This window comes from Balaenoptera physalus (genome assembly GCF_965194825.1).
Source record: "Balaenoptera physalus genome assembly, chromosome: 1".
Taxonomy (NCBI): Eukaryota; Metazoa; Chordata; class Mammalia; order Artiodactyla; family Balaenopteridae; genus Balaenoptera; species Balaenoptera physalus.
Window position 1 is genome coordinate 19374105 of NC_138882.1, and position 16474 is coordinate 19390578.

Sequence of the window (16474 nt, forward strand, 5' to 3'; positions counted from 1 at the left end):
GAAACACGCCAAGACACATATTAATCAAGCTATCAAAAATTAAATAAAAAGAAAAAATATTAAAAGTAGCAGGGAAAAACAAAAAATTGCACACAAAGAAATCCCCATAAGGTTATCAGCTGATTTTTCAGCAGAAACTCTGAAGGCCAGAAGGGAGTGGCAGGATATACTTAAAGTGATGAAACAGAAAAACTTGCAACCAAGATTACTCTACCCAGCAAGGATCTCATTCATATTCAACAGAGAAATTAAAACCTTTACAGACAACCAAAAGCTAAGAGAATTCAGCACCACCAAACTGGCTTTACAACAAATGCTAAAGAAATTTCTCTAGGTGGGAAACAGAAGAGAAGAAAAAGACCCACAAAAACGAACCCAAAACAACTAAGAAAATGGTAATGGGAACATACATATCGATAATAACCTTGAATGTAAATGGATTAAATGCCCCAACCAAAAGACACAGACTGAATGGATACAAAAAGAAGACCCATATATATGCTGTCTACAAGAGACCCACATCAGAGCTAGGGACACATACAGACTGAAAGTGAAGGGATGGAAAAAGATACTCCATGCAAATGGAAATCCAAAGAAAGCTGGAGTAGCAATACTCATATCAGATAAAATAGACTTTAAAATACAGACTGTTACAAGAGATAGGGAAGGGCACTACATAATGATCAAGGGCTCAATCCAAGAAAAAGATATAACAATTATAAATGTTTATGTACCCAACATAGGAGCACCTCAATACATAAGGCAAATGCTAACAACCATGAAAGGGGAAATCTACAGTAACACAATCATAGTAGGGGACTTTAACACCCCACTTACACCAATGGACAGATAATCCAAAATGAAAATAAATAAGGAAACACAAGCTTTAAATGACACAATAGACCAGATAGATTTAATTGATGTTTATAGAACATTCCACCCAAAAGTGGCAGAATACACTTTCTTCTCAAGTACACATGGAACGTTCTCCAGGATGGATCACATCTTGGGTCACAAATCAAGCCACGGAAAATTTAACAAAACTGAAATTATATCAAGCATCATTTCTGACCACAACGCTATGAGGTGGGAAATCAATTACAAGGGGAAAAAATACTGTAAAAAACACAAATACATGGAGGCTAAACAGTGTGCTACTAACTAACCAAGAAATCACTGAAGAAATCAAAGAGGAAAACAAAAAATACCTAGAAACAAATGAGAATGAAAACACGATGACCCAAAACCTATGGGATGTAGCAAAAGCAGTTCTAAGAGGGAAGTTTATAGCAATGCAATCTCACCTCAAGAAACAAGAAAAATCTCAAATAAACAATCTAACCCTACAACTAAAGCAGCTAGAGAAAGAAGAACAGAACAAAAAAAAACCCCAAAGTTAGCAGAAGGAAAGAAATCATAAAGATCATATCAGAAATAAATGAAATATAAATGAAGAAAACAAAAACAAAGATCAATAAAACTAAAAGCTGGTTCTTTGAAAAGATAAACAAAATTGATAAACCTTTAGCCAGACCCATCAAGAAAAAAAGGGAGAGGACGCAAATCAATAAAATTAGAAATGAAAAGGAGAAATAACAACTGACACTGCAGAAATACAAAGGATTATAAGAGACTACTACAAACAAGTATATGCCAATAAAATGGACAACCACAAAGAAATGGACAGATTCTTGGAAAGGTACAATTTTCCAAGACTGAACCAGGAAGAAGTAGAAAATATAAACAGACCTGTCACAAGTAATGAAATTGAAACTGTAATTTAAAATCTTCCAACAAACAAAAGTCCAGGACCAGATGGCTACACATGTGAATTCTATCAAACATTTAGAGAAGAGCTAACACCCATCCTTCTCAAACTCTTCCAAAAAATTGCAGAGGGAGGAACACTCCCAAATTCATTCTACAAAGCCACCATCACCCTGAGTACAACACCAGAAAAACATATCACAAAAAAAGAAAATTATACACCAATATCACTGATGAACATATATGCAAAAATCCTCAACAAAATACTAGCAAGCAGAATCCAACAGCATATTAAAAGGATCATACACCATGGTCAAGTGGGATTTATCCCAGGGATGGAAGGATTCTTCAATATATGCAAATCAATCAATGTGATACACCGTATTAACAAATTAAGGTATAAAAACCACATGATCATCTCAATAGAGGCAGAAAAAGCTTTTGACAAAATTCAACACCCATTTATGACAAAAACTCTCCAGAAAATGGGCATAGAGAGAACCTACCTCAACATAATAAAGGCCTTATACAACAAAACCACAGCAAACATCATTCTCAATGGTGAAAAACTGAAAGCATTACCTCTAAGATCAGGGACAAGACAAGGATGTCCACTCTCACCATCATAGTTTTGGAAGTCCTAGCCACGACAATCAGAGCAGAAAAAGAAATAAAAGGAATCCAAATCGGAAAAGAAGAAGTAAAACTGTCACTGTTTCAGATGACATGATACATGATACATGTGTGTGTGTATAACTGAATCAGTTTGCCATACACCTGAAACTAACACACTGTTGTAAATCAATATACTTCCGTTTTTTAATATGAATAAAAAGCAAGTTGAAGAAAAAAATATATAGTTGGAAATGGTTATTTTATTAAGCATGCTTTCCTCTGAGGTTTGGAATTATCTCAAACACTTTATACATGTCTGCACAATTTTGTTTTATGACAGTTTAGTAATTTAAAAAATAGTTCTAAGAAAGGCAAAAAGACATCAAGAACCCCCAAATAACATGGAAGCAACCTAAATGTCCATCAACAGAGGAAAGAATAAAGAAGATGTGGTACATATATACAATGGAATATTACTCAGCCGTAAAAAAGAATGAAATAATGCCATTTGCAGTAACATGGATGGACCTAGAAATTATCATACTGAGTGAAGGAAGTCACACAGAGAAAGACAAATATCATATGATATTGCTTATATGTGGAATCCAAAAAAATGGTACAAATGAACTTATTTACAAAACAGAAATAGAGTCACAGATGTGGAGAACAATCTTGTGGTTACCAGGGGGAAAGTGGGGGGGATAAATTGGGAGATTGGGATAGACATATACACACTACACTATATAAAATAGATAACTAATAAGGACCTGCTGTAGAGCACAGGGAACTCTACTCAATACTCTGTAATGGCCTATATGGAAAAAGAATCTAAAAAAGAGTGGATGTATGTATATGTATAACTGACTCACTTTGCTGTACTGCAGAAACTAACACAACATTGTAAATCAACTATACTCCAATAAAAATTTAAAAAAAAAGAACTCCCAAATAACAAAGGACACTATCTTAGCATAGAGCAATGGGGCTCAAAACATCTGTTTCAAATGTGATGGCCTGAAACATATGTGGGTGTGGAAGTCCAAGTCCAGGACAATGTAAGGAGGAGATAGGAGGCCAACATTGTTGGAAACCACAGATATCTCACCCAGGGCATTCTCTGCAGTGAAGTGATGAGCACTGAAGTGACTTATAAACTGTATATCAGAGGATCATTTGAATGTTGGTGTCAAAAGAGAAAGAAAATACCTACTTGACAGACTGTGGGGTGAGAGGTGAACCACACTTCACCATTTACCTCCCTTCATTCATTCATGTATTGATGTTTGACAGATAGTTACCTGAGTATTTGGGTAACAGTCTGGCCACTGACAAGCTGTGTGACATCCCGTGCTAGGACACACAAGTTAGCCAGACTCTCTCTAGCCCTGATTATTTGACACCATCTTATTGGTTACAGCAGTGGTTATTGGTTATTACAGTTACACAGTAGTGATGGCGGCAGTGACATGAAGAGTATTTCCTAGGAGTGACCACAAAAGAAGAAATCACCTTAGGCATCTAGCAAGTCTTCTAATCATGATATTTAAAGGATTTTGTTTTACATTAGGTCCTTGTTGGTTATCTATTTTAAATATAGCAGTGTGTACATGTCAATCCCAAACTCCCAATCTATCCCTCCCCGCCACCCTTCCCCCCTGGTAACCATAAATTCATTCTCTAACTCTGTGAGTCTGTTTCTGTTTTGTAGACAAGTTCATTTGTATCATTTTTTTAGATTCCTCATAGAAGCGATATCATGTGATATTTGTCTTTTTCTGGTTTACTTCACTTAGTATGACAATCTCTAGGTCCATCCGTGTTGCTGCAAATGGCATTATTTCATTCTTTTTAATGGCTAAGTAATATTCCATTGCATATATGCACCACATCTTCTTTATTCATTCATCTGTTGATGGACACTTAGGTGGCTTCCATGTCTTGGCTATTGTAAACAGCACTGCAATGAACATTGGGGTACATGTATCCTTTGAAATCCATGTTTTCCTCCAGATATATGCCCAGTAGTGGGATTGCTGGGTCATATGGTAGTTCTATTTTTAGTTTTTTAAGGAACCTCCATACTGTTCTCCATAGTGGCTGCACCAATTTACATTCCCACCACCAGTGTAGGAGGGTTCCCTTTTCTTAAAGGATTTTTTTAATAGTCCCATGATTCAAGGAAATAAAATGAGGCAAAAGGAGAAAGTGCATTTGACTCATGTCCTAAACACGAGACAGTCATGGAGGCAGATATATACGTAGAGGGGCTCAATAAAAACAGCTAACATTTTAAAGTCACTGAGTCTTTGCCAGGAATATGCACGATCTCATTTTATTTTCACAGCACTCCTGGGAGTAGGTATCATACCTCACGTCGGAAAGTTTGGAGGATACTGACACTCCAAGAGGTGAAGTAACTTGCCCAGGGTCACACAGCTTCTAAGTGATCTTCTAAACAGGATTTACATGCTCAGAGCCTGCTTCATTAAAATGCATCAACAAATATATTAAGTACTGAAAATATGCAAAAGAGCCAAGCAGGTCCCCTGACATCTGGAACTGACACAGCTCGGCCTTGGTGTTGCTAGGACTCGCCTGGCACTCACGGCTAAGTCAGAGTGTTCTGTTGAACACAATCTCTCAGGACATCAGCACCAGACAAGAAGCCACTCTGCCCTCTGATCTTAAGCTCAGATAAAACCAAGAGTACTCTGCCAGCCAGAGAAATACTGGACATCCCCCTATCCAGGATAATATGAATGACTGCCGTTTTTTACCAATTAAAACTGAAGCCTCGCTTCATTCCCCTCACCTTGTAGACAGAATTTATTAAGACACCCAGTCATAGAATTATCCCACTTGCCGGCAGCATCTAATCCAGGGCAAAGCCCCCCTTCCTTGAATCCTCCCTCAGATCAGCTAACACAGCCCGGAGGCTGTAACAAATCCTTGTGAACACACTCTTGCTAAGATACTTCATGGTTCCCCATGGTGGACAGTCCCCTCCCTGCATTGAGCATTAAAACCCATTTGTTTTATTATTTATCCACAGGTGTGTCCTGGTGGTCTGTGGCTGAAAGGCAGTGACAGCCGTGGAGCTGAAGCCCTCACTGCCTCTGACTGGAACCTGGACCCAGAAACCCTCCGTAAAGCTCTTGTTGGAGACACCAACTTGGTTGGGAGGTGAGGTCCTGCAGAACTGGGCCCTGGTAATCTACTGAAGCCCTTCAGCATTGGGTCAATTTCGCTTTCCTAGGAATAAGGTGCCTTGGGATTTTTCGGTCATGTGATCAAGTCTATATTGTTCTTTGGTGAAATAATGGAATATGGCCTCTGCCCTCAAGATGTTTAAAATCTCATTGGGTGCTGACACTCAAGGCTGGTCTATGCTATACATTTTGGCATTTCCACTGTGAGTAGTGAGTCAAAAACAAGACTAACTCTTGAAATCTTACTTATTAAAGTTGGTAGTTTAAAGAAGGCTTAGCATTCCTAAGAGCATTTATAGATCCGGGCTCTGTTCTGGGTACTCCACAGGGACCATCGCCTTTAATCCTCCCAAAAATCTCATGAGGCAGGAATTATGACTTTCTCCGCTTTTACAGATGGTAAAAATGAGGCTCAGGAAACTTTTTTTGTTCACAGATAGTGGACTTCCTGAGGTCAAGAGCTGGTGGAGATGGGACTTGACAGCAGGCAGACCCCAGAGCCAGAATGCTCAAACTCCAAGCTATATTTCATAGTATATGTTAATTCTTATAATAAAATCTCTCTGGAAACCCCTTTTCTCTTTTTTTAAATTAATTTTTATTGGAGTATAGTTGCTTTACAATGGTGTGTTAGTTTCTACTGCACAGCAAAATGAATCGGCTATCTATATATATATATGCCCTCTTTTTTAGATTTCCTTCCCATTTAGGTCACCACAGTGCATTAAGTAAAGTTCTCTGTGCTATACAGTATGTTCTCATTAGCTGTCTATTTTATACATAGTATCAATAGTGTATACGTGTCAATCCCAATCTCCCAATTCCTCTCACCCTCCTGGAAAGCCCTTTTCTATAACCTAGATTTGGTCAGGCCATGGGCCAGATCACGTCTCCCCACTTAGGAAGCCCTCTGCTGTGCAAGTTTTGACAACAGAAAGCAAAAGCTATAAAGCAAAGCTTCAGGCATCACTCCTTCTAAAAGTGCCATATTCGTTTTTTCTAAATACTTTTGAACACCAGATTAGAGCCACACACTCACAGCCCAGCACAGGTCCCAGGTTTCTGAGGCAGATAGAAGACCTGGTTATTATCATCACCACTGCAAGCCCATATCGACACCAGCCACTCGGAGAATTCATACCTCCTCCTTCCCCTCCCTCCCCTGAGAAAATGCAGGCAAAAAACCCACCCAGCCCTGTGGTTAAAAATTCCATGAAAATTACATTTGCATCTCCAAGCCTAAAAGAACCAGTGTGGGGGCTTCCCTGGTGGCGCAGTGGTTGAGAGTCTGCCTGCCAATGCAGGGGACACGGGTTCGAGTTCGAGCCCTGGTCCGGGAAGATCCCACATGCCGCGGAGCAACTGGGCCCGTGAGCCACAACTACTGAGCCTGCGCGTCTGGAGCCTGTGCTCCGCAACAAGAGAGGCCACGATAGTGAGAGGCCCGCGCACCGCGATGAAGAGTGGCCCCCGCTTGCCGCAACTAGAGAAAGCCCTCGCACAGAAACGAAGACCCAACACAGCCAAAAATAAATAAATTTAAAAGAGTTGCTATTACAAAAAACATTAAAAAAAAAAAAAAAAAGAACCAGTGTGATGTACCAAATATTGTGACTCTATATGGGAGCTTATTAGGATGGTACAGCCACCTCTGTGAACATACGGTTCAAGTATGAGACAAAGGAAAGTCCAGCATCCTTCTGCCTTACAAAAGATGAGCGAGATCGTGGCTCTGTTTCCCTGCGTGGAATATATTCATTTCAGAGTGTGCTCCTGAATCAGGACACTAGGGCTGGACGAGTGGCAGTTTGTCATCCACAGAAAGTCACCCTTTGGGGCAAAGTGACATGCTAACGTAGAAAAGGAAGGAATCAGAAAAAAAAAAAAAAACAGAGAGAGAAAGCAGAAAGGAAATCACTTGGCAAATCTCATTCAAAACTCAAAAAAGTGAAAATGTCTTTTTAGGATAAACAGGACAGGCTACTGTGTGATATTCACTCCCCAACTCATACAAAACTCCATTTACCAGTCCACAAGGAACCACCCTTACACCCTCTCACGTTCTAACCTCCTTAGGTTATCTTGGCGCTCTTCTTGTCTGCTGAAGAAGATAAAGCTTGCCGGGGCCCAGCAGGGCAAAGGGGGCTTCGGCGACAGGCTGAGGAGTTTGTCCTCTTCCTGGAGCAGAGGGAAACAAGAGGGTCGACAGGAAGTTCAAGGCGCCAGGAGGCTGGTCAGGAGCTTTCTGCACCAGCACAGGTGTGAGGTGTTAAAGCTGCGCCCAAGAAACGGGACAGGAATAGAAAAGGAGGGGCTGACGTGGAGAGTCCTTTGAAGGGAACGTTAATTGAGCGTAAAGATTAGTTAGACATGGGATGAGAGGGAAGGTGGTATTAAACATGGCAGCAAGGTTCCAGCTGGTTTGGGAAGAGGGGCATGGAGGAGGGATGGGTGGGCAGAATGCTCCCACTAAAACCAACAGAAGAGCATCACGGAACGCTGAGTTTAGAATTGGGATAAACTCATGGATAAAGAAGACGTGGTACATATATACAATGGATACCACTCAGCCATAAAAAAGCACGAAATAATGCCATTTGCAGCAACATGGATGCAACTAGAGATTATCATTCTAAGGGAAGTAAGTCAGAAAGAGAAAGACAAATCCCATATGATATCACTTATATGGTGGAATCTAAAATATGGCACAACTGAACCTATCTAGGAAACAGAAACAGACTCAAAGACATAGAGAACAGACTTGTGGTTGCCAAGAGGGAGGGGGTTGGGGGAGGGATGGAGTGGGAGGCTGGGATTAGCAGATGTAAGCGATTATATATACAATGCATAAACAACAAGGTCCTACTGTACAGCACAAGGAACTGCGTTCAGTATCTTATGATAAACCATAATGGAAAAGAATGTTTTAAAAAAGAATGTATATATACATGAATAACTGAATCACCTTGCTGTATAGCAGAAATTAACACAACATTGTAAATCAACCATACTTCATTAGAGAAAAAAAGAATTGGGATAAACTCCCAGTGAATGTGGAATGTCTGTAGACACCCGTAGGACATCCCCAGGGAGCCCTTAGCAACAGCTCCTGGGGCTCAAGATCCTGCGTCAGGCGGGAGACTAGACGGTAGGTCTGCTGAACACTGAACACAGAGCAGCATAGATCGTGGTGGGGAAGATGTCTGCATAAAATCGTTTCACCAAAAACTTTTGTTCCTGGTATTTCCCCAGTGTGCACCCTCCAACATCCCTCCTACAAAAGCTTAGCGCCTGCTGCCTGGGGAATGAAGTCTCAGCTCTCCAGACGGGTTGTCCCCTCCCTGTTTCTTCACCCACTGAACTATTCCAAGGCTACTTTCAAATGGAAATCTTCTGCACTCTCCCTGACTCTTCATTCACTCCTCTTCACTTTTACCCGTGTTGATGGTACCACCGTTCAGTGCCATTTAGCTTTAAGTGGTATTTAACTGACAAAATGGGATTACAGAGATGAGAGGAGGTGGGATAAGAGCAGGAAGGATGCGAGCGCCAGATTGAAAGCATAAGATAATAAAATCCATTGACATTTAACTCTGCTCTCACCTGTTTGATCTCCTAGGATTCCTACAATAACCCTGTAAGGAAGGTAACACAGACTTTCATCATTAACCTCATTCATAGATAAGAAAACTGAAGCACAGTGAAGTTCAATGATTTGTCCAAAGCCTCCAACCAGGAACACCAAGTGTTGAACCTATTCATTCATTCATGTGTTCATTCATTCATTCATTCATTCATGTGCCAGGTACTGCGGCACTGTTCCAAGCACTGGGATAGAGGCTGAAGAACACAGTGGTGGATTATACAAAGCCTTATTCTATTTGGAGAGACAGGAAATAAACAAATGCGTAATACAATGTTACCAAGCGACAGTGTTATGAAGAAACATTAAGGAAGGTAAGAGACACAGAGAGAGGCTGGGTTCTCTTTTAAACGGAGTAGTCAGAGATTCTGGAGCCTAAGCCCTAGAGTACTGAGTACTTTCACCCCTGCTCCATACTCCAGACTCTTACTGCTGAAGGAAGCTAATGGCCATGAAATATTATGTAACCCTCTCCTTTTGCAGATGTTGCCCAGGGCTTAGAATGTGCACATTTGAGCACCAGAACCCCTCCAGCACAAGATCCCCCCCACTCCCTGGCCATCCAGGCTACAGGTAGCTCTCTTTAAACTCCCACAAAGGTGGACTGCCTTTTTCACATATAGACTATAAACTCCTTAGAGGCAAGAAGCACTTGTACATGGTTTACAATAAGTATAAGCCGATTAATCAGTTGACTGATGGGTAGGATAAAAGCAATTGAAAGAAGTGGAAGACTGTTCCCCTTATTCAATAGTCATAAAGATGCCAGTCAATTCATTGGAGAGATTTTCAAATCTATAGGGTCTCTCCCAAAAAAAGCCTAACCTCTCACCATTCCCTAAATCCCAGGAGCTCCCCTCCTACACAAACGCATTGGGTAGCCAGGGCCAAACAGGCCCCACTAGAAAACCAGATCAGTCCAGGTTACAGTAAGTAAGGTAGCTGGGTCATTTGGTGACATTTCTGCCAAGAGTGGAGAGTGGCAGAGGGGTGTGAAATGGAGACAGAATTAGTCCCGAATTATTAAAATCAATCCACGGAGTTACTGAGTGGAAATTGACTAGAGTAAAAGTGACAAAGACAAAATGCGTTCAGCTAGTTTGCATTATCTGTTTAATTTTCACAAACATATCTCTCAGTCATGTGTTTATTTTTAAAACTTTTTATTGATAGCACCATTGAACATCTTCACTTTTAAAGGTACGCATCTGTGCATACATCACTGGGGGACTTCACATGCAATTAGCGATGAGTTATTGAAACCTTGTATCTTAGAGTTTTAGTAATTCCCCCAAATGTGACAATTATACTTTGGCAAAATCACCTGTGAGGACAGAAGGAAGACCTCGAGCAACAAAACTCCACAATACTGTAACATAATTTCAGACCTCCAGGAAGGGGTCATTCTCCCTTGAAAATCATCATCCTTTCCAGGTTATTCCCATCAGAATGCAGAGCAGGTTCAGTGTCTCTGGCCTGGCTTTGTACCAAGAGGAGACCATTGATCCGTCTAGCAATAAGCAAGAAAGTTCCACGTAAACAAAAAAAGTCCAGAATGAAACACCTGAAAAGTTCCGGAAAAAAATGCACATTTTCATTAGCTAAACTGCAAATTCATAAGAACATTGAGATTACAGTGAGGATTAGGGTCTGATGCAAATTCCATTTGAGCAGCTAGTTCCCCAATTCAAGGGCTTCATTCCTGTTTTATTCCTGTGGCTAATCACATGCAAATACACTCAGAAGCACAAATAGGTGACAATTTATCAAGTGAACAACAAGGGCTATACAATAGGCATGCTTACTAAGCCTAAATTAGAAACCCAAATTAGGTTGCATTTCCTCGTTTTTTTTAAACCAGTCTTTTCTGCGATCTTCAATTGCAAGAGTGTGAAGATACATCACACGCAGGATCATTTAAAAGCAGGAAATGTATTTTGTCCTCTTGGAAAAAAATGGATATGATTTGGCAAAGGATTAAGTGAGTCATGAACAATAAAAAAATGTTTTTAACATCCGAATTTGTCATTGCACTAAGATGCGCTGTTTGTCAGAAACCAGTAACAAAAAAATATCATCAAGTTTAAAACTGGTGGGAAATTAAACACCTTAACTCCAAGAATCAATTGTGCTGATGTAACCCCTTCTCATTTAGCAGTGAGTTCGTCAAACTGAGGATATTCATGAGTTGAAGAGATCATCACAGAACAGTGAGAGCATTTCATTCACTGTTATATTGACTGATCTGTATAGTCAGATTTATAAGGGCTTTATTTTCCAAATTACATTGTTCTATGTAAAGATGACTGTATTCTTATAAATAGTTTTATCTAGCCTTTAAAAATATTTTTTTTAAAGAGCAAATTCTGCAGAGTGATTAGATTAAAAGGATTACTGGGCCCTGGAAGGGCTTTCATCAACAATATCCCTCAAAGACCCTTAGGTTAAGTCAGTGGCTTAGAACTAGGGGCTATTCTGCTCCCCAGCGGACCTGTGACAATGTCTGGGGACATTGTTGGTTGTCACAACTTGGGGGTATGCTACTGGCATCTAGGGGGTAGAAGCCAAGAGATGCCGCTAAAAATCCTACAAGGCCAAGACAGCCCCGCACAACAAGGAGCTATCCAGTTCAAATGTCAAGGACAAGGAGATTGAAGAAGGATAGCAAAAGCTCTTACTACCTCAAAAGGCAGTTTATTATGATCCAAAATCTACCCCAGTGATTTCTTTGACATTCAAAGCACCCATTCCTACTGAACTTTGAAGTTCCTGATTTACCTCCACTAGAGTTTGGCCAGCTGGTGGCAAAAAAAAAAAAAAAAAAGGAAGAAGGAAAAAAACATAACTAAACATGGAGAGTATTCTAAATTCTTCCTCAATGTCTCCCTATTTTATTGATCAAAAACTTAAAGGGATAATATTTTTTTCTGTCAACAATGGAACCTGGTAGCCCCACGGGCATTCATAACAGACAAATATCATGAAAAGAAAAAGTAACCTCTATTTTCACAAACAGAGTTGAAAGTTGGAAAATAAAAGCAAACTTAGTTTTTCCTATAGCTGGTGCTGAAATAATGCTGAAAGGACTCTTTCCATAGAAATAGGAGGCTATCCCTCTTCCCCAGGTTAGAACACCTGATGGCTGGTCCTGATCTGACACACAGAGGATTCCCTAGACTCTTAAAAAATTATTTTCAGTTTCTAAAAAAAAAAAGAGAGAATTTTCTGGAACTAACCTAAGCACACAGGAATACGAAACTGAGTAGCAGTATTTTTCTAATCTCAGAAAAAAAAACAGTGTTGTTTAGGCACCACTGCCACTTTGCAGGGCTCATTCAAAGGAAAAAAGAAAATATTTTTGTTTCCTTGGGAGAATTAAAATGCAAGACAACTAAAGGGAGAGTAAAACCCAAGTAAAAACACCATACAGCAGGCATCACGGAGCCTGAGTGGCAAATGCAAGCACCTAACCTGACAGAAAAATATTGCACTTAATTAGCTTGTTTGGACATTATTAAACACACCGAGCCCAATTGTCTTCAAAAGGTACTATTTCACATTGACTGCATTCCATAATTTGGTATGTTCATAAATGTCCATCGAGATAATTTTCTGAGGTTAGATTTAATTATGTTGGAATTAAGAGCCTTTTCCTTTCCAGAAAAATACTTTAGAGATTAATTAAAGAACATTATTTGGATGTAAACTAATATGCATTCCTTTACCCAGCTGCAAAAAAAATTATAAAATTATAATTTTTCCCTTTTAATAAAAGCAGAATGATATGAAATCAAATTAGACCTTCAAATCTGGAAGTGAGAGACATTTCTTCTTTGGCTCTAATCAGTGCATCTCAACCAACATTTATACAAGAGAATTTGGTCCACATATTACTGTGGTGAGTTTCACAGAGAATCCTCTGTTTTGTGTGAGTACATGCCATGCTTTTAATATTAAAAGTAAAAATGTTGCCTTATATCTACCCCCATTGTAGCTATTAAGTATATATACACTATAGTACATACTATATAATACTATTAAGTATATATGCTTAATAAACTCCTAGGGATAAAAACATATTTAGGCATTTTTCTATTTACCTAATTCATGGCCAATTTAAACTCGGATAATAAATTTTCAAGGAATAAAAATTTTCCTATCTACTGATCACAGCTGCTTCTTTATTTCAGCCTTAGAATTTAAAACTAAGACAGTTTTTTAAATGGTGTTTGTGTTGAAAAATGTGGGTGCTTTTTCTGTTCCCAATCCAGCATTTCTGATGAGAACTGTGAAGATTCTAAACTGTGCAGACTCAATGCTTAGAGCCTGAGGGATGATCTTTTACAGTCAATTTTGCAACCCATCAAAAAGATTCTAGTTCTTTAGCGAGGCACCTCCTGTTTTCTTATACTTATTATGAGACTCTTCTGGTGAAAATATTGCTGCCTAAACAGTTTGTTAAATTCATGCCAGATGTTTCTCCAGTACATGGAACGAAAATCAGATTCTAATAGATGTATTTGAACTTGATAATATGGGTCAAGAGACATAAAAGAAAAATGTAAGCTCCTTGAAACACATTAAAGGCAGCAATTTAATTAATTCTCATCTCTCCCTTGGACATACACTTTTCCATCAAATTACCAGTTGGCAACTATAGTAAATACTTTAAAATATGTCTAATTAAAGGAAAGTCAATCTAGCTTATTTTTTGGGCAAGAATGCATACTCAATGCCATATATTTTCCTATCCCGAGAATACTCATTTTCTCCTGGTAAATGCTACATAGATCAATGTGATCATATAAAAGAAGACTGAAGGGAAATTTGGGCAAATTAGTAAATCATTAATAAGCAATAAGTGAAAACAGTCCTAACTAGACTGACTCTAAAAGACAGTATATAAGTACTGTGTCATACTTAAAGAAGTAGAAATATTCCCACACTTCCAAGTGAAAAAAAAAGCATCTTATGTATTTGAACATTTGAAACATCCTATAGCTGTAGTTCAGTTCACAGCAGAAAGTCTTTTTCTCTCTACCTCTCAAAATGAAGAAATCATCAAAATGCATTTTCTTCCTGCCTTTCCCCACCCCCAATAAACTTGACGTCCTCTAATGTTCTGAGAATATTTTCTACCTTACTAGGTATTTGTTTTACGTTTCTTCAAAAATTAGTCAAAGAAAAAAATTTCTGCAGTTATAGGACTACCTAACTTTCCTCTTTTATGATCTCCCAGTGGAATAGAAAAGAATATAGCTATTACGGTTCTTAAGTTTTTTTTGATGTGCTTGGCTATGAGCTCACCTGAGAGTCAGCTAGCAGTTCTAAGCAATTTCAAACAAAAACTACTTTGAATCCTGTGTCCACAATTATTGAGTCCCAGCCTTCAATGTCCCTGATACGTATACTAGTGCGTTTGCTTCGGAAAATAAATGTTCAAACAAAACTGTTGAAGAGCAGCATGAAACACCCAGGATAATGTAGAAGGGTTCTCGGCCACATAAAAATTAACAGACAAGTTCAACTAACATCCCAAACAGCCAACCCCCTATTGAACACAGAGTGTGTGCACACTGTGAGTGTGATCAGAGTCTATGACCCACAAATCTCTTCCCACAAGCCCAGCTAGTGGTTCCAAAGTGCCTCGCCTATGCAGCTTACTGATGTGGGCACCAAACTAAAAATGTGTGCTGTTGATATAACGTGAGTCCTCCTGAGATTTGCTAAGAGCTTGTCCGTGGTCACTCAGACAACCTTCCAAAGATACTTCAAGAGCCACTTCTGCTGTTTGTCGTCTACCAAGGCCATCACTCCGGGACAAGTCCAGTGGGGGACAGCCATTGTGCTCGGCACAGCCATTGATGTGGGCCAGAGGCAGCGCCCCGGGGGGACAGCACAGCTGCTTGCTGCAGCCCTTGGAGATGCAGGGTGAGCTACAGAGCAACTGCAAGTCCTTTTGCTCTAGGGGCCCCTTCAGGTCCACCTTCTCAAACTGGATGGTCACATTGTGGATTCCCGTGTTGTGGAAGATTTCTCGAATTTTTATACTGGCATCCCGATCTCCCCCGTCCTGCTGATACTTGATGTGCAGAGTGGCAATGATCTTCCCACTTATAAGTTCCCAGATGTGAACTTCATGGACACTGCTAATTCCGGGCACGGCAGAGAGCTTACTCACTAGAACAGGAAAGAGAAAACAATAACCAAGGTGAGGGCTCCATTTGAAACATGGAACCACCAGGGGAGGATAGGGTCCCCTTAAGCATTTGCACCAGAATGATGTAGTTACTAAGAATAACAGGAAGAAAAATAGCTGTACTGTATATGGGTACATCTTCCCATACATTTTCCCATAATCTTCTTCTTCCTCTCTGAATTCCTCTACCATACACTGTTAGCCCATAAAAGGCAATTCAAGAAAATAAGTTTCATAACAATCCCCTCCTGAAAATGCCCAGGGTGGTTGAGTTTACAAGGCATTCGGCACTCTGATGGACTGGCGTGGGAATATAAAGTATATAAAGTATAAAGTGGGAATATAAAGCCTTTTTTAAAGGGGATTTGGCAATGTGGATCAAAAACCTTTACCAGCAAGTCTAATACTAGGAATTTAACTGAAAGAAATAACCAAATATTTATATACAAGAATGGTTTGGGCAATGCTTTTTGTGTTAATGAAAAAAAATGGAAATCGTTAAATCAATTATGTGATAGAATATGATACAGCTGTGAAAAAGTAAGTTGCATATTTAAGGATATGAGAAAGGGTATCTAATGTATTTTTAAGTGAAAAGGCAAATAGCTAGAATGTATATGTGGTATGATATTTTTTCCTCTTTTTTTTTTAACATCTTTACCGGAGTATAATTGCTTTACAATGTTGTGTCAGTTTCTGCTGTATAACAAAGGGAATCAGCTATACATATATATATCTCCATATCCCCTCCCTCTTGAGCCTCCCTCCCACCCTCCCTATCCCACTCCTCTAGGTGGTCACAAAGCACAGAGCTGATCTCCCCGGGCTATGCGGCTGCTTCCCACTAGCTATCTATTTTACATTTGGTAGTGTATATATGTCCATGCCACTCTCTCACTTCGTCCCAGCTTACCTTCCCCCTCCCTGTGTCCTCAAGTCCATTCTCTACATCTACATCTTTATTCCTCTCCTGCCCCTAGGTTCTTGAGAACCTTTTTTTTTTAATTTCCATATGTATGTGTTAGCATACGGTATTTGTTT

The 16474-nt window shown here is 39.6% G+C and overlaps 1 protein-coding gene and 2 long non-coding RNA genes across 7 annotated transcripts in view; 2 read left to right on the forward strand and 1 right to left on the reverse strand.

Annotated features, from left to right (window-relative positions):
• The window catches only part of LOC309644669, a 546086-nt gene that overhangs the window by 105744 nt on the left and 423868 nt on the right, over positions 1-16474 (forward strand). The window lies entirely within an intron of this gene.
• The window catches only part of LOC309644580, a 55748-nt gene that overhangs the window by 26836 nt on the left and 12438 nt on the right, over positions 1-16474 (forward strand). Inside the window, exons 4-5 of one of the 4 annotated variants that reach the window (XR_014254505.1) lie at positions 5435-5565; positions 6028-6795. This is a non-coding gene — a long non-coding RNA (uncharacterized lncRNA). Of the gene's footprint in view, positions 1-5434; positions 5566-6027; positions 6796-9210; positions 10615-16474 lie in introns of those variants that run through there. The other 3 variants (XR_014254506.1, XR_014254507.1, XR_014254504.1) reach the window with 3 other exon arrangements.
• SLC30A10 (solute carrier family 30 member 10) overlaps positions 12336-16474 on the reverse strand; it is a 54265-nt gene continuing 50126 nt past the window's right edge. For both annotated transcript variants that reach the window (XM_082427185.1, XM_082427184.1), the window contains exon 4: positions 12336-15414. In XM_082427185.1, the coding sequence (XP_082283311.1) occupies positions 14915-15414 (500 nt within the window). In that variant the 3' untranslated portion in view covers positions 12336-14914. The remainder of the gene's footprint in view (positions 15415-16474) is intronic.